We start from the raw sequence: 24,926 nt of genomic DNA on the forward strand, positions 1-24,926 counted from the left end.
CTTTGTCTATTTAAGTGCAAAAAACAAGATCATGTCTGTCAGCATTTTCTCATTAGGGAAGGCAGATATTGTTTTGTTCTCAAATCCTTAATCCCAGTTACACACACAGCAGACAGGCACGTAGCCTGTAAGATCAGCAAAATAAGGGCTGAAAGTTTCAGCCAAAAGTAAGGGTGTATGCAATCTAGGTCCTGAGGGTATCCTGGTAGCAGGTTACTTGTTTGTGTGATCTCACTTTTTTCTCCGCTCAGAAGTTTGCATGTGCACAGATATTTTTTAACTCGTATCTATGCTTATTGACAACCGTGTACATTTATGATTGATAACAAAAATGGCATATTCGGTACCTGTACTGTTGGTTCGTCCTCTGTAAATGTCATCGTAGGCCTTCCACTGCTGAGTGACTTGGTAGGCGTGGATGAACACCACCATGACCGCAACCAGACAGATGAGAGGCACCAGCACCGCTGTACACAGAGCTGCATAGATGTTTGGGATGAAGCACCTACAGGGAAGACCAACAACATTCAGAGTGATTGCCTTTTTTTGATAGAAATATGCAGAATGTATGCGAAAAAATTGAAAGAGGAAGTGTGCATCCAAAACAAGGGTAAGCTCTAAAATACGGGAAACTATCACACCCCAATATTGCTCTATATTTACCCAAGTAAAGACTGCATTTCTTCAACTTTTACAAACAGGTTTTATCCGGTGTGACCTCTGACCCGTCCTAAGACTCAAAGCATTCTTGCCCAACAGCAGCTTTTGCCTTCAAAAGCAAAACACTCGTGTTCTTAAATCTTGGGAGAAACCAGGTCAAACTGCGGCAACAGGGGGATAAAATATTAAGGCAAAGACCCTTGCAAGTGTTTTTCTATTTAAAGACTGAGTGAACAGTTAAACAAAAAACACGATACGTGTGTCTCGTGATAAGTCAAGGAGAAGAATATGGAATGGTTATTTGAGTTCAAATGCCGATCCTGCATATCCGACAGGTGAAGAGGAAGCTTCTTTTTTTAATCGTTTTTAATCTAGTTGTCTTTTCTATTGGTGTGAGCCAGCCTAATTATTTTTCCTGGGAAATCTCGGGAGTCTTTTTCTTGCTTCTGTCCAATCAGATGCCGTTTGTCTTTATTAGAAAAGCTTAACCGAAGATCTTTCTCTGGGAAAATCAACATCCTCATTTAAACTGTTAACTGCCAAACAACTATCAAAACACTCATGTGACTCTTGTCTTTTCACAAAACAAGTTGGGCCCCTGGTTGGGTGGGAGTGTGAAGTACAGATGGGATCTCACGGCATGTCTGAGTAACCGCAGAGAAATAATTGGAGCCATGCTAGCCATAACATAACATGAGGTATGTTAAATAAAGCATTGCATCACCATTGACCAGCAAGACAGCGAGACTATGGGAATTTAAACACACTAGAATATGGATATTTGTACGGCTGTGGCCTTGTGAGAGGATAAGATCTTATTGTAAGGAAAGTCTCACAAGAACGAAAAATCCAAACACATTATGCAGGGGGCGATTTAATATACTTTATAGTCTGGGAGAGAAGGAATAAAGTGAGCAATGCCATTTTATGGGCGGTTTTACTGAAATCCTGCTGGGATTATATCTTTTCTACACATGAACGCAGTGGGATATGTGGGTCACTTAAGCACAGGGCATGGTTTAAGGAATGCCTGATTTAAAGTATATATTAACTCTAGAACATGAAGGCTGCCATGGTAAACCCAAATCACAGTATATTACACAAAGATGATTTAAATTGTAAGTCTATGAAACAGCCAGCGTGATGTACACACCTTCCAGGATTAACTGTCCACCTCCATAAGAAAGGAATTGAGCCACTTTATGATATATTGAGAAATCAAGCTAACCATGAATCAGTCCGTCCATATTTCATTCTTTGCGTGTATACATATAGACATATTTTTTCCACTACAAATTATAGTCTGATCAACTGCAGTATCAAAATGCGGGTGATGCAACTGTTTGTAACTGATTTATAGATTTATATTTAGACTTCTGCTTATAACCAATGTATGTGTAATGCTTGACCAAGTGAGAGAGGACGACATACTGTATGAAAAACAATAAATTCAAAATGATTATGTTGCATCATAATAAGTGTATACTTTGGAGTAGGGCATCATAATACAATTTTTTGAGTCTGTATCATAAAATCAAAACAAATGTAGGAAGTACAAATAATAAATATATAAAATTCAACAAATAACCATCTTTTCCATGATTCTAAACTTCATGAAATTTCATTGCAACTTTTATCATTTTTTATTTTACTCTTATCTCACAGTTTAATAATCCAGCTTTTATGCTCTCAATTTTACTTTACTTGTAAAATGAGGTCCAACCCAGTAAGCGCGAACAGGAGATCTCAAACAAACATCTTGAAAGCAGGACGGCTATTTGCTAGTGTGCATGAGGAAAGGGAGGGAGGGCGACCCTGCAAGAGGAAGGTGCTCTTCCAGGGTAACTGAATACTCCTCTGTTTCCTTGAATCTCTCATGTGTACGCTCACTGTCTCGCACAAACCCACTCTCAGGAAACGCGCACACAGTACACACTCTATCCCAAGGATAACAGCCACACCTAAGACCTCTGGCTAACTAGATGGGATTTAAGGGTTCAATCTCCGTCAGACTTTTACTTTACCTGTCATGCATGCTTGATTAAACATACTCAATCTAAAAGGTTTACATACCACACAAACCCCTCCCTCACCACTCGCCCCCCTCTCACACACACACACAATCAGCTGATTGGGAACAATTCCATTGTTGATTTGAACAAAGTGTCCTCATGTGTTGTGGTCTAGGATTCAGGTTTTCTACACATGGATGAGTTATTTTTAGCACACAGAAATACAGGCAACACACAAAGCCGAACGGTATGTGGGTTATTTAAGGTGCCACCCTTTCTCCTTTCAAACCCTGCAGTTTGCAAAGGCCGCGCCTCAAAGCATGAAGAATCGAGTTTCTATGCGGGGAGACACATTCGCTCGTTTGATTGGGCAAGCTCACTCCTCGCACAACGTCATGATGGAACTTTTCTGTTTGTTCTAGACCAGCCCGAAGTGGAATTTACATAAGCCTAAAAAAAGAAAGTGAAATCACTGTGGCTGGCTCAGACCGGATTAAAAAACACCCTGACGAGTCCCGACAGACCACGTTGGTGTCGTTTCTGTTCCACTTCCCTTCCATCCGTTCTAAAGACCACTTGTGGGTATATTTGTTGTTTTTCAATGTCCACTCACACGTCTCCTTGAACCAGCCCGTATACAGTGTGTATGGTCCATCCGAAGCCGCCAAGCAGGACGATGACCAGGACAATGATGACCAGAGCAGGAAGTCCCCAGGCCAACAGGAAGTAGAGCAGGTATCGACGCTCTGTGTGCTCGTCATTCATCACCAGAACTTGCCAGAAGTTCACCGCCTGGGTAGAGTTTGAAAAAACAACTAGTTTACAGGATTTTAAACACAAAAAGCAGAGACTTACCAACAGCAATAATAAAGGAAATAAGATGATTTCATCTTTCTTTGGGAACATTTTATCTTCATAGTGAGGCAAACACCAACATACAACCACAGTTTTATCACACCCACAATAGCTTTGTTGCTTTGTTATCTAGAAGGCTTTAATAGTCTCCTCCAACTGATACACTAGGCTTGGCACAGTTACATAAGAAGCTTTTCTGAACACCTGCTGGTTGAAACACAATGTCTTATCCCTTTGTGAAGTCCCAGCAGACAGTAACATTAAAAAATGCGATTACAGACGTCTGCACTGGTGAGCAAAGGGCAAAATACTTTTGAATTTGACGCTTAATGGGAAAACAAAGTGACTCTCCGTTTTCAAGTCTTTCTTGTGAGCTGGGGTTAAAAATAAATTACATTTACTGCACTTAGCCTCATTTAGACAAAACCTTTGACAGCTTAAATGGATTTTAGTTTTATTCAAAGAAATAAAATAAAATCAGAGCATTGACATGAATGCAATTCCCTTCTATTGTTCAGAGTAATACATATTTCTACGACAGCTATACTTGCTGATAATGTTTGTGTCCATTTGCCTGTGAACACTTAAAGAGGACATTTGCACAGTGATGTAACTAATGAAAAGAGGTTAAGGGACTCTGACCTCTCCCTCAGTTAACCTTTCAGCCCCTTAGGCCGTTTTTGGCCTCAGGGAAGGAAGGAAGCAGTAGTGCTGTTGGGGAACTCATCATCTGTATGTCTGACCGCATGGCTGTTTGACTGACTGGCCGGCCTGATCGCTATAACAGGCTACTTATCCAACCATTGTCACAAAATAAATACATTTTCCTTCTCGCAGAAACACTGGCAGGTATCGTCTGACTACAGGTCAGCGGAAGTGTCCCCCGGTCTGACTAACTGGTAGAGTAAATCAGGGCAAAAATACGCTGTAGGCCTCTAGGAATTTCAAGGCTGAACAAGCTGTAAAGTCTTGTTATGTAATATGATGCACTTTCTCAGAAAGCTAAGGTTGCCTGTGCAGTCAAGAAAAAACTGGTCTGTATTGGGATTTATTTACTGTCTGTTTTCTGGCACTATGCCAAGGCCTATTCCCCCAATCAACTAGTGTGCATGCACGCATGCACGCACACACACACATACTGCAATTATTGATTTTAAGTCTTCCTCATAGTCTGAGAAGGATTGGTGGTGCCCATTCAGTTGATCTACTTAGCTGAAAGCATCTACCTGATAGAAGGGAAAAATGAGCTTGGAGAGGCGTCGATACAGAGATGTTGGTGAGGATCAAAGGGTTTTAAAGTAACACATCAATCGCAGTAATATTTTTGTTGTCAGCTGCTATAGTTGCTGACAGAGAAGAAATTACCAGGGTTTTTATAGAGGGGTCAAAGAAGACCATAAGAAAAAGTATTAGTGAGAGTGAGTGTTAGAATAGATTATATCAACCCTACCACCGACTTTACCACCAACATGATCTAGACCCATTTCATCACACTGACAAATCTTGTCATACGAATTTTTAACACTTCTTAAGCCACATGAAAGCTTTTGGTCTGAACCTTCATCCCTTAAGATATGTCACAGGTCATCTGGTAAACATTGTGATGTGAATAAGGCCAAATCTTATAATACACCAAATATACAATATGCGCCAGCAAGGGATTAGATCCACTACATAAACAATGATTATGTTCCCTTACAGAACAAATGTTGCACATTCTCAAACATTGACAAGCAAAGGAAACAAAGCAAAACATTTTTACGCAAGAGGAAAGAAGAGGAAGGAGTCAGAGACAGAGGATTAAAATTGTCTTTTTCAAAGTTGATATTGAGAGCTAAAGATCCTTTTCTTTTTTATAATTGTATAATTATTAATCAATAAATTATATTGTGTTAGCTTCTGAAAGGTTGAATCAAGTTAATATCTCCATGTCTGCATGCTAAGCTGAAAATTGCCTGCCGCAAAGGCCCAAAATTAGAGGGCAGATGGTCAAATGAAGGGGGTTGGGAGCTCCTGGGCTGAGGTGTTACTAAGCGGCACCAGTCTAGGGCCAAAGATCCTGTCATGCAACACGCTGGTACCTCCATTTCTCCCCCTAATCAAAACCTGCCTAAGCCCACATGGTGGAGAAACAGAGTTACAGTAGTTATGTAAAAACACATGCTTCACATCAGGAAAGACTGGCATCTCTGTTTATGTCACAAGGAAAATAAGCAGGAGAATGAAATGTTACCTACAGGTGCCCTTTAATAAGAAACACATAAAAAAATAGACTTTATTGAGTTACAGCTCAGTACATTGAGCCCATTGTCTGGTTAAAGGTCTAGTGAATAGATATCATTGTTGAGTCTTGCCTTATAGACTAGACACACACATTTTTACACGGCAATGAAGCATAGCAAAATAGCCCCCAAACCTCAGCCCTTCATCCAGCTATAAGAACAGGGAGGGAGCAGATATATCTAAGTATGTTAGGAAAATAATGGGTCGTCAATGACCTAGCTGCATGGCAAAAATTACAGCAAAAATCTTGCACATATGATTGTTAACCTGCTGTTACCTGTATCAGCATCCAGAAGAACTGGCTGAGGTGGAAATAATGAGAAAAGAGCGCCAGAGTAGCACAGCTGTCTTCTGAAAACATTCGGCCACGGAAAGCTGACACCAGGAAACAGATCTGTGGAGAAAGAGAGAAAAAGACAAACTTAGAGTCAGTTACCGTTTCACTGTTTCATGGCAATTACTGAATGCCCAGTATTTGTTCTGTTTAGGGAACACAGTGACATGCACAGCCTCGCACTCTTTTCAGTGTCAGCAGGGAAAACAGCAAAGCAGGCAATTTATTGCTTGTTTTATAGTGTATATATTTTTTAAAGAGACAGCAAAATTCAGACACCCTTCCTCCCAAAGAGAGACATTTCAACTGCAGACCTGTTACATCACCGTGCAGCAACCTATGCGGGACCCAAGACCGAAAACATCAACAACATAAACATCAATGATAGATACATTCCTCTCGTATCACCCAACACAAAAATGTTTGTACAAATATGTGGATGTGACATTTCTCCAAATATCAAAATAAAGGGCATTGCAAAATAATTGCAAAGAAAACAGCGCATAGTAATGCGTGTGAGAGAGAGAGAGAGAGAGAGAGAGAGATCCCAGGACAGAAAAGGCGAGAAGGGGTTTTGGAGGCAGGCAGACGGACCAAAATTAAATTTCTAACATTGGAGCCCGCACAATGTGGAAAACCCATGAGGGCTGCAGAAAATACTTCTCTGCTTTGACCTCTGACACTAAAGGTGGTGCCAACGCAGCCGGGCGTTCGTTTCATAACGTGCAGCCTGACGGCCCGATGCCGATACCAAGGACAAAAAAGAAGAGAGGAGCAGCTGAGGGATGAAGGCAGAATAAAAACCTATGAACTACATTCATTACCAGCAACGGGCAGCAGCATACAGTACCAGACAAAAACCCAGACTATATTTTGTTGTGAGTCTAGAGAAGAATTTTAACAGTTTCATCACTCACATACAGCAGTACATCTGTTATTTATTAGGGGCACCAATGTTTGTTTACGGCTAATTCGTTGTTGTAGTCATAATATACACCAGGTAAATAGATATTGTGAGCTGTGACATTAAACACATAATTTCAAGATGTTTGAACAAAAAACAGCAACTCCTCAAATGTCTTTTCTCAAAAAGCTTTCTCAAGTGTATTTTGTTGTTGTTGATTATTTTTCCCATTCTCTTTTTAGTCTTTTTGTTGTTCTTGTTCTTGGGAAAACCAATTGGGAAATTCCTAAATGTTCTGGGTTTTCCAGCTGTCCTGGTTTACTAACCCTGTCTGCATCATCCGGTTGAGTAAAGGGAAAAGTCAAGGACTCATGAGAGAATCATGAGTCACTTTCCCACCCATTTTTCAACACGCGGGTTAAGAGTGGTAGGGATTGTGCAGGAAAGGAAACTCGTGCCTGAGCTGCTTGGAAACGTGCTTGAGTGGAGAAGCTGTTTACGTAGCTTACGGGAACAAATATTGTTTGGCAGCAAGTTAGCATCATTTGGCCAAAGGCAAAGTATGACACACCATCCCCTTGAAAGCGAAACTGTGGGGAAACTACCAAGCGAGAAATGCTAAATAAACTTGTGCTTGATGCCAAGTACACAATCATAACCAAACAAATAAATAAATACACAGATTTGAGATTGTTAACATGACGTTTAACACAAAAGGCTCTGATTTGATCAAATTAGGCGTAGGGTACGGTCAAGAGACACATGCACAAAGCATTGTTTGTAGATTTAGGCACCAAGGACACGCAAAATGAAAGTGGTATACAATATCAGGGTATTGGAGGGACAGTCCTTACCAAATCAATTTGTCTCTGCTCAACCCAGAGACCCTATAATTATTTCACTTGATTTAGAGCTGGCTTTATCTCAAACACATACCGAAACTGAAGTTTAGCTCTCGACAAGATACAGCTTTGAGAAAAGAACCCACCCACATGTACTGCAGCCGTCTGCGTTACAAACACTAATAATAGGGATAACTATTGAACCAGAAAAACAGCTGACCTGTGGAGAAACAAAGACATAACAAGTAGAGAGAAATGACCTTGAATGGAAAGAAGTGCAAAGGGTTGAAAAGAGTTTGAGCTTGTGTTCAGTTCTGCGAGCGAAGTCTCCAACAGGTGGCTGCCCCCCAAGTGTGGTGCATGTGGACGTTTGTGCCGTGAGGGGAGCCGGGATGAAACGTGCCAGGCTGAGGTCACGGACAGAACACAGGTGTGGTGAATCAGTTTGGTTGAGTCAACAGGTAAGATGGCACATTTCCAAAAGCTCTGTTTGATTGTTATCCGCTCTAAAGTAAGTAAAAAAACAACTCTAACAGGAAGTTGCTCTGACTTTTTACTGCCTTTGTGGCCATTACATAATCCTCTATTGTCGTGCTATATATACACACAGTCTTTCGCCGGTTGGTCCTGCAGGGAAGGACATGAACACAGGTTTAACGTCACAATGTTATTTCAACTTCTCTATGGCTTATTTCCTTTCATGCGAGGAGAGGCTGATAGTTAAACATAGAAATACAGACACTGTGCAATGCGGATCCAGTGTGGTTGCAATCAAACCGGGCCATCAAGTTTTCTGTAAGACAAACATGTCACATGTCTGACCCAGAAATGTTAGACTGCTGTTGCCTTTAGCTGGTGCACTGTAGAAACATGGCAGACACAAGCCTCAGAACACACACAGGAAACTCATTTTCCTCTGCTTATGTTTATTTTTTTATATAATTTATATAATATATAATAAATGAAGTGATTTGGGTTTAGAAACTCTACGTCGCTGCAGTAGTGTCACCGTGGGCAGTTGTTTGTGAGGAATAAACTTCAGGTAATAATATATAATCTTAATATGGCATAGACTGGGACATGTTAATATGTACACCAGTAAAGGCAATTCCTATTCTAAAACCAGTGTGAGAACAAGCCAAATGAGTAATATGCAAACAACCCTCAAGTCTAACACTAACCAAACCAAACAGCTTTTTCTGCCTTAAGCCTGAACTATTGATGCATTGTTCGTTGTCGTTGTTGTTTCGGTTGCAAATCTACTACTGCCTTGGGAACGTTTCTACTTTTCTTCAGGTACAATTTGACCACACTTTAAACTTGTATGCTTGTTTGTTCACCTAAGCTCAGCTCTGGGAAATTTATAAGGGTCCCTTGCATTATGTCAAATGGCCCAAAAAAAATAATGTTATCCATCAAATAGCTGCACCGCTGTTGCAAAAACAAGCACACAGGAAACATAATATTTTGGTGCAGCTACTTTGTGCTGCTGCTGGTTGAAGCTCTCATCCTGCCATTGAGTTTTCCTGCTGATCGATGGCCCTATGTGCTGGTGCTAAGGTAGCTAAGTGTATCAGTATTGCTAAAAATAGCATCTGCCTGATGCATTACATCACTGAGGGACTGGGGCCCAAGCTGTCTGCCTGCCAGACTACCCATCTACATTCGTGTCCACTTCACCTACACCTCTCCCCTCTTCCAGCCACCCTTATCCCATGCATTGCTTCTACTCCCAACACCCCATCTCTGCGCCACCCTTCATCTGATCCCCCCTTCCTCTTCCTCCTCCCTCTCCCATCTCCTTCACCTCCCCCCTTCTCTCTAACAGCTACCGGTCTGATCTAGCTGGCTCCAGCCTCAGCCTGCACTCTGGGTGTTTCCTCGTACGCCTTTGTTTAGTCAAAGAGATAAAGTAAAAGAACGGCAGAAAGAGAAAGATGATCACTCAACCATCGCTCCCTTTATCATTTTCTCACGAAAGCATTGCCTTCTTTATAGCCTCTCAGGCTAAAGTGTGTGTGTTATTTATGTGCTTAAACACACAACGCCACCGCCAGTTGCAAGAAGAAGGTAATTTAGGGATGGCTGTTAGTGGACCAGAGTGTGTGGAGAAGGAGGACGGGTAAATAAAGACATTTGCTAATACGACGTTTAAGGTTGTTAAAATGAACAATGAGTCAAGACCAAATCAGACTCAGTGTGAACCTCGGCATCATCTCTGAGATGGAAATTGATTAAATCTGTATAAGTTTGGAGTATCCGATGTCACATTTTGTTTCACAGAGCAATTTTTAAAACATATTTTCAACTGTACAATTCAACATACTGTGCGTGCAATAAAAGAGCACCTACCCCAGGTGTTTTTCTTTCTACGGCATGCACGATTTCTTAAGGTCAGAGTGTAAAAGTATAGTTCACAGGTGTTTTGGGTTGAACCTCAGGCCGAAGCTTACTTGCTGATCCAGCTGGTGGCAAATAAACAACCACTCCTTCCGTCTGTTTCACATTCAAACAACCAGCAACACTGCATCTGTATTTACTTACGTGGGCAGACACGTCATAGTTATAATGTCTATGCGCATCTGTGAAGCAGCAAACATTTTTGCCAACAACAGCCAACAGTTAGCTTCATTCAACACGCATGCTTTCTTTTTTGTTTTTATCCCAGTTGCACCGCACTTCGTCTGCTGCTGGAGAACCTGCGGTTGCTTTCGGTCACAACGGGGCAGCTTTCAAGAAACCTCTTGAATTTCCTTCCTCAACATCTGGTGGGAACCAGTTGGGAGACCAGACAGTTCGGCAGGCACGAGACAAGCTACAGCTATAAAAACTGTGTAGCCAGCTGCACAAGGTCAGCTCCCCCAACACACACACTCAATGGGTCTACTTTGCTCTATCAGAAACCCCTGTGTGTGCTTATGTGCTTTAGTGCATACGTTACGTGGGTGTGCGGCACCCTAAAAATAGACTTTGACAGTTTACCCCAAAATCAGTAAAACATGTTTAGACATGTTCACAAATATGAAATGCTTTCATGGCTTTCAAGGCTTTCAGTGCCATTGCACATGCACATAACTCAGAAACAGATTTCTAAAAGATATGTTTACTTATATAATTATGACATCATTGGTGTAACATCACATGTGGGACTTGAGGTCAGTGTGTTTTTACAACAGGGACCTGTGGCATGACTTCCATCTCATCTGAAGGACCAGGTAAGTCTAATCATATGGATCTGAGAGCCTACAGAAGCTAACACAGGCCCCCCGAGGCAGCCTCATCCTCTGCTTTACAACAGACTATTGATTGAGGATAGATCCCCTCTGTGTAAATTGGGCTGATCTGCACTGGCACTCAGTGTCTCTCCATTTTTGGCTTTAAAACCAACAATCAATTTGTGAAAAGTCTGATCAAGTTAAATACTGCACGCTCCATTCATGCTGTCCCCACTCACAGACCCACTACGCACTGTGCTTTGATTCCTCACCATGTCATTTAGACCTGATCAGGGCCACACCTGTACTATCATGCACTGAACTGAATGTCTCAGATGGCCCAACTTAGACTTAATTGGACAATGCTTGGTAAACTGTGGCTCATGTCTAAGTTGTTTTACAATTCATATCAAGCTGCTCACAATAATCTGCACTAATAACAGGGAAACAATTTTCACAGCCTACACAGCTCCACGATTGAACTTGTTATAAGAATAATAGATGGTGGATTTTGGATATCAACACAGCGATGTTTCCTTCAAAACGGACTAGTCATAAAAAGGAAAAGAGCTCAGGGGAGTCCTGGATAAGCACCATTCACATATGTTGTTGAACTTGGCGCTGGCTGTGGAGCTACAGGGACCCCTACAGGTTAAAGTAAGAGATGCTGTGTGTGTGTGTGCATAAGCATAGGGTGGAGTGGGTTAAATGAGTGGGCATGCATTTGCACATAATGCATATGCATATGTTTCAAAACTATGAGATGATGGAGCTGGCCATGTTTCCTGCCAACATTGTGAACAATGTTTGTGTGTGCATGTACGTATGTATGGGAGTGTGTGAATTCTTTCACCTGAATATGCTGGAATACGTGCATGTGCGCGTTTGTCTGTGTATGTTTGTGTTTTGTTGCATGTTACATGATTTTTTTGTGAACTAATGCATTCGTTATCAGCTGCACGTCTGCTTTTCTCATCATCTTAAACTCCAGTTATCAAATTATCCTCAGGGTGGGAGGGACTCCCGACAAACAATGCTGAAAAACAAACTGACAAAGTAGGCTGAATACCATCTACTAATAGGCCAAAAACAAAAGTGATTATAATAGATACAGATATATTTGATTAACATTGGCCATTTCCTGTTAGGAAGTTAAGCGAATTGCATTTTCTATTTCAGGCCATTGAGTTGACGTCATAATTTACCCAGTTCCTCTCTCTCTCTCTCTCTCTCTCTAAAATGTTGCAGTATGCAAAGCATAAGAAAATAATCTCATGGCTCTAAAGGCTTACATCACAAATAATGAATTCATATATACATATCAACTGAAGACTATGGGTAAATAGAGACAGCATTAATGTTAGTATGCTGTGTTATAGAGTACTTCCTGGTCAAACTAGTGCAAACTTCAGGCGAGAATGGCACATTGCTGAACTAAATCATCTTTTCACTTCTGTAAACCTCTAAGGTTCACTCCGTTCTACACACAGATTTTTCAGGACAAATTGTAAACACTCTAAAAATAGAGAGCGGTACTGGGGAATCAGACAATCGCTGGCTCCCACGTTGTTTACCATTCACTGTGTAAGCAGCCGGTTCGATAAAGGCCTTGACAGCCCACTGTGTCAATCCACTGAATCAGGTGAAGTGTGTCCGAGTACAGAAAATCCTTAAGTAGACTAAAACGTTACTAAAATGTTACATTATTAACAGATATATGTGTGCTAGTAAATGTACTATTGTACTATCTGTTGTTAGATTACATAAATATTACTTAATCACAATAAAATAAGATTACAATGCTGGCAATTGATAAATCTTCGAAGCCCTTCACTTGACACAAGTGATTTAATGCCAAAAAATGTATCTGCTGATTGTAGTATATTTATCCACTGGAGCAGGTAATGAATGGGAAGTCACTGTGTTACGGCTCAAAGGCGGTGGTAACTGTTTGGATATCGATTTAGTTAATGCAGAAACACAAGAGCCACAGTAAGCTGTCTGGTGTCTCACAGCTGCCAGACAAGAGTTAACTGTTGAGCCCTGATGAAGGCAAATGGCTACTGTGGCCTCCTGCTGCTGTTTGCTGTTCTTTTTATGGAAATAGAGGAAAGTTCCTGGAAGTGTTATAAGGTCACCAGCTGATAGGACAACACACATGTGGCAAAAAGTGAGAGTGTAACTTCGAGAATCCAGAGTCCAGAAAGGGCAGAGTCTGCATATTGGTATCGTTAGAACGTCAATTCCATTAATCCAAATTAAATAGTTGATATTAGCATGTCACCACGACCCTGTGTGCAGGATAAGTGGTTTGAAGATGGATGGATGGATGGATATTAGCATATCAATTCACTCTTTGCTAAGTCCCACTCCTTGTATGCAGGCGGGCCTGCGGATCAATAGTTTACCAAGAAAACCTGCAGTGGACTGAAAAGAATAACCTTTAACACAAGATTTGATGTGGGTACCTGTGTGTTTCATCCTGATGGCAACCTAATGGTAGGAGAGGTAAGACTAATGTCTGCCCACTCCAGTAAATATAGAACTCGGCTTTGCATCCCTAGTGTTAATAAGAAATTAAAACTTAGGGACTAGCAGTCATTCCGTTATTGAGGATGTTATTATACTTTCAAATAAATGCTCTTGAAGGAGATCCACATGTTGGTTGAGTCTATTAGAGTGTTAAGTCTCTAAGTCTGGTGTTTGTAACCTTTTTAAGGACAAACAACATGTTAAACTGTCCTTGGTCAAACTGATGAGTCACGCAGGATGTGCCTGGCAACTTTCACAACATAGAGAGAGGGCGGGAGAGCCACAGTGAGACAGTCTTTTTACAGCTTGTAATGTCACAGCGCCCATCTAAGCAGCCAGATTAAGAAAGAGGATAGAGGACAGAAAACAGGTTATTACTCAACAATTAATGAAATAAAGGTTAGGTAAAAGGAGATGGAAAAAGGCAAAAGGTGTAAAATTACAGATGGAAGTAAAATAGGAAGGAGATTCTAAAAACTTGGCCATATGTTCTGTTTAGCCTGATTTTTCAGTATTAGTCAAGAGAGACTAGAACAGTGAATGTTGAAAGAAAAGAAAGATGCTACTGAATTGAACAGACGGATCAGATAAAAAGGATAGAGGTCAGGACACTTGGCGCAGTGTTGGACCAGCCAGAAGGGGGTAATTTGAGTCTCCCAAGAGGCAGTCCCAATCTCACCACCATCCAATCACACACAAGTCTGCTGATACTTTATACCTTTCCTTCACTTCCCTGACATTACCACGGGCTGACAGACAGCAAAGACCTTCAAACTGCATTAAAATCGTATCAAGGACATGGACTTTATCTGTCTGTTTGTTCTTTAACAACTGCAAGCAAGAATGAAATACATCTCAAACTGAACAACACATAGTGAAATGATCTATTGTCTGACAATGGACAAGAGGAGGAACCAGCAAATACTATCTTTATTTATCATTGTTTCGCTTCTCTTGATTTCTCATTTTTACTCCAAACCCTTGTGGGAATAAGCACAAAAAGATGGGATTATTCTCTGACGTCAACCAGAGAGTTAAGTAAACACACACACACGAACGCACAAACAATGTTTGTTCATATGATGATTGATTAGTCTCGATGGGATCAGCTAAACTTCCTCAGGAAAAGCAGTCGCTCACTTAACTTACGGAAACCTGTGTTGCTCTTGGGTTTTCCAAACAAGGTCTTGGATTACGATCGGAACAGCTTCTTTATTCTGTTCAAAGACTGAAAGGGGGGTGGTGGGTAGTGTATAAGGGGGATAGAAGTGTTTATATACGTGTGTGTGTGTGTGTGTGTCACAGATTTCTAAATACTGGATCCAGGCCCAAAGCTAACAGGAAATCCTTTATGACTAGAAGAGCAAAGAGTAACATAAACATCTACTAGATGCTGGAGTAAAGCACTGGGACAGCGGGGGTAAACACTTCACTTAGGGTGGGGGAATGGATGTTGGGAAGGTGGAGAGCGGATTCATTACAATGGATGAGAAATGAAATTGTGTATTAGATATTAGATAGAGATTTTCCTTTCCCAGGCTATTTGTGATCAAAGACTCCCACTTATCCAAATCCAATTCAGAGTTAGGGTAGTCTGAAGTATTACATACAAAATATTGGTTTGGTTGGTTGAATAAACAAACACACACACACACACACACACAAAGGAGATATCCAACTTCACTTTATCTCTGAAATAGCACCAACCACCATCCATCCATCTTTTATTAACGCTGTGCCTTCTCATATTGTTTGATTAGATTAAAATTAAATATTTGCACACAAACCATTATAATATCTAACACTCTCCTTTTGTACCCTGTGTTCATTGGTACAAAATAATGTGCATTAGCAGTAAAAGTTGGACAGAAACAAGGAAGAGGGAGTGAATTTAAAGGGCAGAACAAATCATTCACAGGGATTTGGGGGCAGGAGAGATGGATGAATGGAATGTGGATGAGCACCATCTAATCAACCAAATTTTCCACAAAAAGACCACAGGAGAGCTCAATGTCAGGTGTGTATCCTTTGTGATGCTTGACACATTCAGTAAGCAAACATGGATATTAAACCACCAAAAACAATAACTCAATGTATGTGAATTTGTAGATTTAAATACGTAAAATGGGCCGTTCAGTCTTTGAAAATGTTTTTTACATATAGTAAATATCCAAAACGCTTGGCAGGGTCTTACCTGGGAGACCGTCAATTATGGCTCAAAGCAATTAAGTTAATTCGGTTAGCTTATGTGGTTAGAAATAAGAAATTTCCTACAAAAACCTGCAGTTACATTTGCAAAGGTATAGAGTATTTAAATACTAAAAATCCTGTGCACATTAACAAACATGGGACCAAGCCAGGCTCACTTACATGGATACACAGCGGGTAAATTTCCACTCTACACAGACAATCTTCAGTTGTCTTGCTGAGGGGGGAACTGCTGGTCAGAGCCATAGACTGTCAATGCACAACCTCTGATGGGTCAATGACATGCGCGCGCGCGCACACACACACACACACACACACACACACACACACACACACACACACACACACACACACACACACACACACACACACACACACACACACACACACACACACACACACACACACACACACACACAAAAGTGAGAGTAGTGTCTCTCACCGTGAGGTTGACATTAATATCATTGTGTACGGCCGTCTTGGTTGTAGAACGAAACCGGTTTGACCCTTTTACACCGGATCAGTTATAAGTCTCTCACATAATGAATGGGTATTGCTATGGTTCTAGTTATGAATCAAACAGGCAGCTTTAATTTTCTCCCCACAGAGGGGAACGTCAGTGACTAATTACTGCCCTCTGAGTCAGAGGTGGTTGGAACTGGACGTGACAGTCAAATCAATAGTGAAGCACGAGCATGGCAGATAGTCATAAGTTCAAGAGACATTTCTGTAACTAATTATAGCTCTTCCATGAAAAACGTGATAAGAATGTCTGTAAATATGCATCCCAAATTCAAAAGAACTAAGGATCCATATGTTCAATTACTTGACCGACTATGTACAGTTATAGACTTTGTTTCACTGAGATTCTGGTTCCACATAAATCCTTATAGATATTGGAATGTAGACCATAATGGTGATTTGGTTCTCAGGAATCATGGCATAATCCTCCAAGGCAGATACACATTTACAAGACTCAATATAAAATATAAGATTTCAAACTCCAAATGCATTGCATCAATAGCACATTGGAAAATAGTAATGCATCTCAATGATGCTTTTAACAAGTCCTGTTTGTGTTAAGTTACTGTTTCTTAAATATCATGTTAGCCTCTCTTTTTATGCAAGGTCCTCATTTGCATTAAGGACAAAGCACAACATTGAGCCCTAAGGACGACTTTATCACATGGTTTAGAATTAAGTCAGCTTCACACTTTGTGCATGCAGGTTTCTAGACCTCAGGAACACAACCCATGTATTTGATAAACTATAGCACGATCTCAGACACGTGCGCTTCCAAGGAAGAAGTGCCGTAACATGCAGTACAGAACCAACCGGACAGGACGGAATTTTCCATCAAAACCCTTTTAGGTTTAGGGGCTCTGCCTGGGCCATAAACAGGTTGGGCCCAAGGTGGTTAGCCCCCAACAACAGTCTGCTTTAGTAGGGGCTCGTGTTTGTCAACCAAAGAGAGGGGGGACCAGTGGAAAATTACCAGTCCCGCATTCGCTCACGCACACACGAACATACACACACGTACATGGCCAGGACCCGCTGAGAGACTGACCTGCAGCCACATATCTATCTCGCTCATTGCTTATGTGACAGCTTGCGTTTTTTAATGGGCGAGGGTGCGGGGGGCATGGTTGCGTTGTCGAGACGCGCTGGCCGCAAACTACGCAATCAGTAACATTCGCTGAGTGTGTTGTGTACACGTCTATGCACATTTCCAAGAAAATACCTGAGACATGTCTAGTGGCTAGCACAAGGGGTTGGCAGCAAGCGGTATGCGTGCGTATGTGTGTGCATGCAGTGAAGGTTTAATATATTTTTATGTAAAGCAGGATAAGTGTATATTTTTATTCTTTTTCTCATTATGAAAGTAAAGGTGTTTTGTTGCACAACATTACAGCCATGTTAATGTGTGGAAGCTATTGATCCATATACTACTGAGAGATGAATGCCTCTATTACAATTTCTAAAGGTTCCCTATCCATCGACATTTAAGGCCATATTGATAATATGCAAATTGATTCAATGACAATAAAACAGTTAAAGACGTTCAGGGGGTATGAATGTCTCAGCTCTTTTGAGCTTGTTTTTATGCATTTTGAGTAAAGCACAAAAATACACCAAATCTTGGCAGAACTGTATTACCTGGGTTCCAAGGCAGCTCACCATCATGTGAGTGAGCAGTTTGGCAGAAAACATAGGGAAACGGGAGCATAGCACGTGGGATATAATGGCCAATGCAAAACCTGAAGCGGGAGAAGTGGGACACATGAAACCAACATTAGTATTAAATCAACAAATGACTCATTTATCAACAGGGTCTATTTATAAAAATGTGGGAGGAATATGGACAACATGCAGCAGAGAAAAAAGCCTCACATGAGAGGCAAACTGGAGGCGGGCACAAAAAACAACAACAGGAATACAAAAAGAAAAGACATGAAAAGAGGTCTTTTGTACCCGAGATGCTGATAAATCCGGAGGCATAGAAGGCGTCGTTGTAGGATGCAGGAGTAGCAAACTCTGCGTAGGCCGTGTAGAGAGACAAGTGGGAGCAGGCGCATTCCACATAGTTCTCACTCTCTTTCACCACCCTGCAGAATTGACCATCTGATGACCAGCTAGAGAAGAGAGGAGCAGAAAAAGAAAGAACTAAACATATTTAACTAAACACAGGTGTGCAAAACAAGGAGAGGCAATGAACCTGAAGTTTTTATGAGTGTGTCAAATTTTCTCTCTGGTGTTTTAGTGTCTGGTTTTTATCTGTAGTAACTTTACCCTTCAAAGATGCTGTAGGACAAACCAGAACATGGCAACATCAACCTGTGACTTTGCTTCTCTCTCCACCATTGGCGTGTTTATCAGTTTGTTAATCTGTTTTTTTGCAATGCATCATCCAAGTTGCTGTTCTGGGCCAACCAAACCTGTAAATTCATAATTGGTAACAGAGTGTTCCTGCCAAGTCACATTCCACGGCCCCAGGAACAAACCGACCAATGGGTGGGAGTTCTCCACGTATGGCAGACTGAATGTGCCGATATTAAACACAATGATGTGACTTCCCCAACGGCCACATGAAGGCCTTACTGAGAGGCTGTATTTGGACTTTTGCTCTTCACTTGGTAAACCGGTTTCACTCTCACAATATGTTCGACAAAGACGTGTAAACACGAGTTCATAACTTTTTTTAAAATTATAAATGTTTGTAAAAGTGTCAGACATGGTCTCAAACCACTTATCAATCCCTGGGTGAATAAAATGAAAGTTTCAGTGGACAAACACCAAAATAAACAGCATCGTCAGTGTCAACTTGTTGTCCTTGAATAGCTGCACATTTATCTGCACTAGGGTGCCGGGGATTACCTTGCAGTGGTTTGGTTCCACAGGAGGCACCGAGACCGGCCCGGTTTTACTTGCTGACCAGGGGAATGTATTCGATACACCACCTCATTATCATCTTGTAGAGGTCGTGACCTTCTGTCCTGGAGGCTGGCTGAGAATACCTGGGCATAAACAGAGAAGAGGGTTCAGCTGTAGAGCGAAACAATTGCGGCTAGTAGGCTAGCGGCATACTGGAGTAACACTGCCATCTGCTGAGACAAAAATGAATTTAAATATCTTCGTGCTCCCCTACCTTCCCATTAAGGGCAGTGTTTGTATCATTGGTGAGAAACCAGTGTTCAGTTCTAAACTCAGTCAGCTGAATCTGGCTGAGGTTTCCACAGTTAGGAGTGGTGACTGCTGGAACTGCCAGCAGAGTATCTGGCAGCTGGAAGAAGTCTGCATTACGGCCCCTGAATTTGTGTGCATTGATCTGCGTGGGATACCACTGGAAGGCAGAGATGGACATATATGGACATGTTTCCAGGATGGTACCCCTTCTGGAAAAAAAAACACACGAAGAAAAGCATTTAAAATTCTATTTAAAAGGAAACTTCTTGGTATTTAGATATAATGGGCATGATATGTTGAATTTTCAAAACATGAACATCTTGAATATGGAATTTCGCCCTCATAATCTCCACTCTTTTTGCACTGGAAAACTCACATCTCACACTGAATCTGCGCGAGGAGGGAGAATGCAAATCGCTCGGCCACCTCCGCAAGGTAGGTGAGGCCTCTGGTGTCAAATCTGCTGGGATTGGCCAAGGAACACAGCAGGTTGTAAGTCAAGTTGCGGCTACTTTCCTGTATAGGAGCCCTCTCTGCCTCTGCAAGCACCTGGCTCAGAGAAAACATACAGAAAGAGAGATGGATAGATAGATTTAGCATTGAATTGCGGATCTGCAATATAGTGCAGCTTTAATAGTGAAACAGTGCCACTTTCCCTAGAACTGTCTCCTTAGTCTCCCTTTGGGTTCCCACGTATCCTCATGCTTTGAAACACATTTCTGCAGTTTTGCACCTTGATATGAAATTACAGCAGACTCCCTTGTCTGGGGGCTGAGAAAGCGCAGTATGAAGACTCTAAAATCAAAGCAGCTTAATGATAGCAGCGCTCAGAGTGACAATTGAGACCTTTTCGGATAACAAGCTGGTCCTCAGACCTGTAGTAGCCAGTGATTAATGCCCTTAAACATATACCTGACTCACCAGTTTCAAGTGATGAAAAAACTAATAATGCAGAAGGAAGTGTTTCTATTATTACTGACTTCTGACAATGTGATGATCTGATGGATAACATAATTTGTCATAGGTAATAATACTTCTAAGGTTGAAAAAATATTATTGAAAGTGTCTATTGAAAGTGTTGAAAGGGTTTAGATTTTAGTCATTCAACAGTAACACCTTCAACAAAAATAATGCTTAGGGGTGGTTAAAGTGAAATCCTTTTCTCTTCAGTCTTACCTTCCCCAGTGCTTCCAGCACAGCAACCATCTGCTCACCATTTACAGGTGTAGAGACTTTATTGATCAGTCCCTGCAGCACCTGGTTCAAAATAGTTGAGTCAAGAGGCTGATATAATTGATCCAGTATAAGCCACACAGCTTCACTTGCTGCATTGGAAACCAGAGTCACATTAGCCACCCCAAACAGGGAGTGCACTCTGGTGCCCCCTGAAGCATTGTAGAGTTCCACTTGGAAACGCTTCGGTGTGGGTAATGTTGAGCCGAGGTCAGGTGTGAGGTAAATGTCCAATGATGTGTTACGCTGGCCGACGTTGAAGGTTAGCCTCCCTTCCTGTTTGGGAAAATCCAGCCCTGCTTTAGCAGGCCAAATGGTAGAGGGACCCACTACGTCCTCTCTGGGAAGCTCCTAGAGGAAAAAACAGAAAGTTTTGTGTCGGATGGCGTTATGTTAACTAGCACTATTTTTTTTTTTTTTGCGTGGTGCACTATACACTCTCTCTCTAATAACCATGAGCTTTCTAAATATTTCCATACTAATTGTTACAACTGGTGAAAGGGAAGACCAAGATTAGAAAAGCAAAATTCCTAAATGCAATTAAGTGGCCCTGTATTTCAAAAGACTGGTGCATTAGATTTTATCATCAGTAGACAGACAAAACATCAGTCAGTCAGAAACGTATCTCTGCTAATAAATGGCTGTATTCACATTGTCCTAGATTGAAATAAGACAGAACCCTTCACAGAATTACACCTCCAAGGTAAAGCTCAATGAACAAAAAGTGCGACCAATAAATAAGTCAAAGAGCATTGTTGAACATGGACTAAACCAACCACATATAATATTGTGTGTATTTTACTATGCATATGTATGGCCAATTGTATTAATATGAACGCATTAGTGCCATCCATAATGTATACTTGTATGCTTACTTACGACAGTCGTTTCTAACTTACCAGTGTGCGGTATTGTACCGATATGACTGAAGCTGTGCTCGCTCGTCTGTAGACTTGGAGACTAAGCCTCATGGTTGTCAAGGTGGCAATGGGTAGTCTGTGACCAGCAGCAAAGTACATAATGCCTTGTGGATCGTCACTCTCCGCCAACGTGATGTTGGCAAAACGGGTTGTCTCATTGATGGCGGCTCCAGCACCCACCTGATAAATCTCTACCAAGAACCACGCCTGCTGCTCTGGTTCCTACGGCAACAAAGAAAATATCGTATTTTGTCTACCACAACATTTCTTATGAAGACATGAGTAAATCTTAATCCTGTCAAATTTGGTCTCTCCCTATACAGAAGGCTTGAGGATTTAAAAATCATCAAAATAGGACCGCCTTGACACAGGTCTCTGCATCTCTCTCACCTCATCATCCTGGACCTCTAGCGCGAGAGCACAGAGGATCTCTCCTCTCCTACACAGAGCAGTTCCTGAGGTCTGCAGAAGTTGTCCGGTAAGATTGACTCCATTGTTGACAAGAGTTAGAGCTGCCTTGCTGAAGGTAACTCTCCAGAAGACTTGCAAATCCTCAAAGGCCCTGTGGTGGGAAAAAAACATTCCAACTAACTACAAACCAGATCTCAACTTTTGACCAAAAAGGTAAAAAAAAAAAAGTGTTTTTTTACCTGTTTTCTTGTCTCTGAAGGAAGAGGATGGCACTTCTGTTCTTTGAATCCTCATCCAGAACTTGGCCCAACAGAGAATTAAGACTAAACCCTACAATGCCGTTATGGAGGTCACTCCCTGATGAGGATAGAGGTAAGAATAAACAGAACAAAACAGAAACAAAGAAAATGAGAACAAATTATTTTCTACATAACCTCACTATTTATCAATTATACATGCAAAATAATCAAATGATCTTCCCAATGCAGGGTTTATGTGAGAAGTGAGGAACAAAATAGAAGCTGCAGACTAATTTAGCAGTGAGCTACCATCAGAGAAACCAGAGAAGAATATTGAATCTATCATTAAACAAACATATCTATGAGTATATTTGATTAATCAGAGAACAGAATAAGTTAAAGACCAGAATATGTTGCGTCATTTCTATTTGCTAGAACACACTGTGAGCAAAACAGCTATTAATATTATTATAATATTTGATCAATTCAATTACAGCTAACTCAAAGAAACAACAATCTTTAACAAAAATATTTTACCGAGGATGGTGATCTTGGCAAAAGCTCCAAAGCCCTGGTAAGGACTGTCTGTTATTTGAGCTCCTCCCTCTGGGTCACTGAGATAAACGAAGAATACTTCCTGTCCCTCTGGCTCTGGGTCATCCACGATGAAGAGTATAATCTCTGTCTCGTTCTGACCAGCCTGAAAGGACACTACGGTTGACTCTAGACGGAAGTCTTGTTCCTCCTTTGCAAGGGTCTCAACAGGGTCCAGTGTGAAGGGAATAGGTGTTGCACTTCCATCTGGACAGCAGTACACAGCAACACAAATGAAAGCGAAACAGTGAATGTCACAGTAAACAACAATATCATATAGTACAATGGTCAGTGCTACAAGAACATACACACACCTCCATATGCTTGAACACGAACCCTTACAGCACCAGCCACACTTTCGGACCTATGAACCCTCAGCACTACTCTTTGCACTTGCTGGGTCTCCTCAGCCCTGTCTTCGGGTATTGTTACCAATCCAGGTCCGATACTCAGCACTCCTCCGGTCACATCACTAGCTTGGATGGTGACAGTGGCCACACTGTGCTGGAGGTTGAGGCGAGGAGAGACATTTGCCCAAGCTACATCTGGAGTAAGGACCTGAACGTCTGTAAGGTTGACGTGAAAGTTCTCGTCAGCCTCTGAAAGGGAATCGTCGAGTATTGAAAGGCGGAAGGAAGTGTTGGTTTGTAGAGGTGAGTTAAAGACCAAACGGCCATCTGGCACTGCAATAAAGTCCTCTCCTGCCGCGGCTGTGCCTGCTAATGTTGTATAGGACAGGCGGGTGCTGTTGCTACGAGAACCATAGAGCCTCTGAACATAAAGTGTGATCGTCTGGATGTCCTCTGCAATGACCAACTGGCGGGAATCCGGGGCAAACTGGTAGATTCCCAATGGCTCCACTTCTGTCACAGTAAATCCGGCCCTGTAACAGGGAGACACAGGGAGTCACATTCTGCATTTGACATTAACAAATATATTTTCTGTAGAAAAAAAAGATGTCACATGTATAAAAGCTATTCTCCTGCGCTGTACCTAATTCATGTAAACCTGCAGCATAATGCAGAAGCTTTAAGAGTAAAATTGATTGACTACTACTACTTCAGAATCCATTACCTTAGCTTGACAGCACTACCTGCAGAAGAGCTTGAAGTCGCAGCAGTGAGATGTATAGCATAGGAAGCCGGCTCAAATGCGTCAGCAACAGCTGTCAGAGATATGGCTTTAGTCTTCTCTCCATGGACCAGGGTCAGCAAGCCTGAATATGAGGAAAGTAGCACGATATCAACATTAAGAATGCAGACTGCTGCTAGTGTTTGATATCAGCCCGATCACCATTGTAAGGTGTGTAAGGTTTGTTCTGCAGGAAATGACAAGTATGTACTTTTAGGATGCAATCACTGATGAATTCTCTGATTGGTGCCATCAAGGTATGGATAAAAGATATTCATGATTATTAAAAGGAAATCATCATAAATAAATAATTCAAATGGTTTTATACAGTTTATGCTATTATTATTCAGTTTTCCAAAGAGCATAGTTGTTTTACCTGAACTTGGAGCAATAGCTCCTAGACTGAGCCCCAGTGGAGCCTGTCCTGATGGATACCCAGCATTCCACTGTACCCTGACGTCTCCAAACAACCCTCTTCGGGTCACCTTTGCTTCACAAGCCCCTGTTTCAATACTGGAAACATGCAGAACCAGCGAGGCAAAGCCAACCTGCACAACATATGTCAGAGAACATGTCTATTATGCCCCCATCTTGTGGCCTTCTTTACCAATAAAGCTCTATTTGGTAACTTTAATATTTAATTACTTTTTTGCCTCAAAATCCTTCCAGTAAGATATTTTAGTGTACGGTTTAGCTGTAAAAGGACAAAATTAGTCTTGCAAAATGCTATTTGAAGCACTAAAATAAAACAAGGAACCCATTTTTGTTGAGAGATTGTCTGTAAAATGAGAGTTTAAATGACACTAAAGTGAGCGGCAAGAGGCTGAAGAGTGTAATGATGCAATGAGTCTCAGTTGCCTGATGGCAGA

At 41.5% G+C, this 24,926-nt stretch overlaps 1 protein-coding gene across 1 annotated transcript in view; it reads right to left on the minus strand.

Annotated features, from left to right (window-relative positions):
- Positions 1-24,926, minus strand: part of adgrv1 (adhesion G protein-coupled receptor V1) — an 83,432-nt gene that overhangs the window by 12,678 nt on the left and 45,828 nt on the right. Inside the window, exons 76-91 of the mRNA XM_037482640.2 lie at positions 24,434-24,605; positions 24,001-24,142; positions 23,241-23,809; positions 22,870-23,133; positions 22,333-22,450; positions 22,073-22,244; positions 21,662-21,904; positions 20,706-21,113; positions 19,906-20,078; positions 19,492-19,738; positions 19,221-19,360; positions 18,318-18,478; positions 18,003-18,103; positions 6,088-6,204; positions 3,286-3,464; positions 348-505 (exon numbers count right to left, since the gene is read on the minus strand). Coding sequence (XP_037338537.2) covers positions 348-505; positions 3,286-3,464; positions 6,088-6,204; positions 18,003-18,103; positions 18,318-18,478; positions 19,221-19,360; positions 19,492-19,738; positions 19,906-20,078; positions 20,706-21,113; positions 21,662-21,904; positions 22,073-22,244; positions 22,333-22,450; positions 22,870-23,133; positions 23,241-23,809; positions 24,001-24,142; positions 24,434-24,605 — 3,364 coding nt within the window. The remainder of the gene's footprint in view (positions 1-347; positions 506-3,285; positions 3,465-6,087; positions 6,205-18,002; positions 18,104-18,317; positions 18,479-19,220; positions 19,361-19,491; positions 19,739-19,905; positions 20,079-20,705; positions 21,114-21,661; positions 21,905-22,072; positions 22,245-22,332; positions 22,451-22,869; positions 23,134-23,240; positions 23,810-24,000; positions 24,143-24,433; positions 24,606-24,926) is intronic.

The sequence above is a fragment of the Pungitius pungitius genome, chromosome 5 (genome assembly GCF_949316345.1).
Source record: "Pungitius pungitius chromosome 5, fPunPun2.1, whole genome shotgun sequence".
NCBI lineage: Eukaryota > Metazoa > Chordata > Actinopteri > Perciformes > Gasterosteidae > Pungitius > Pungitius pungitius.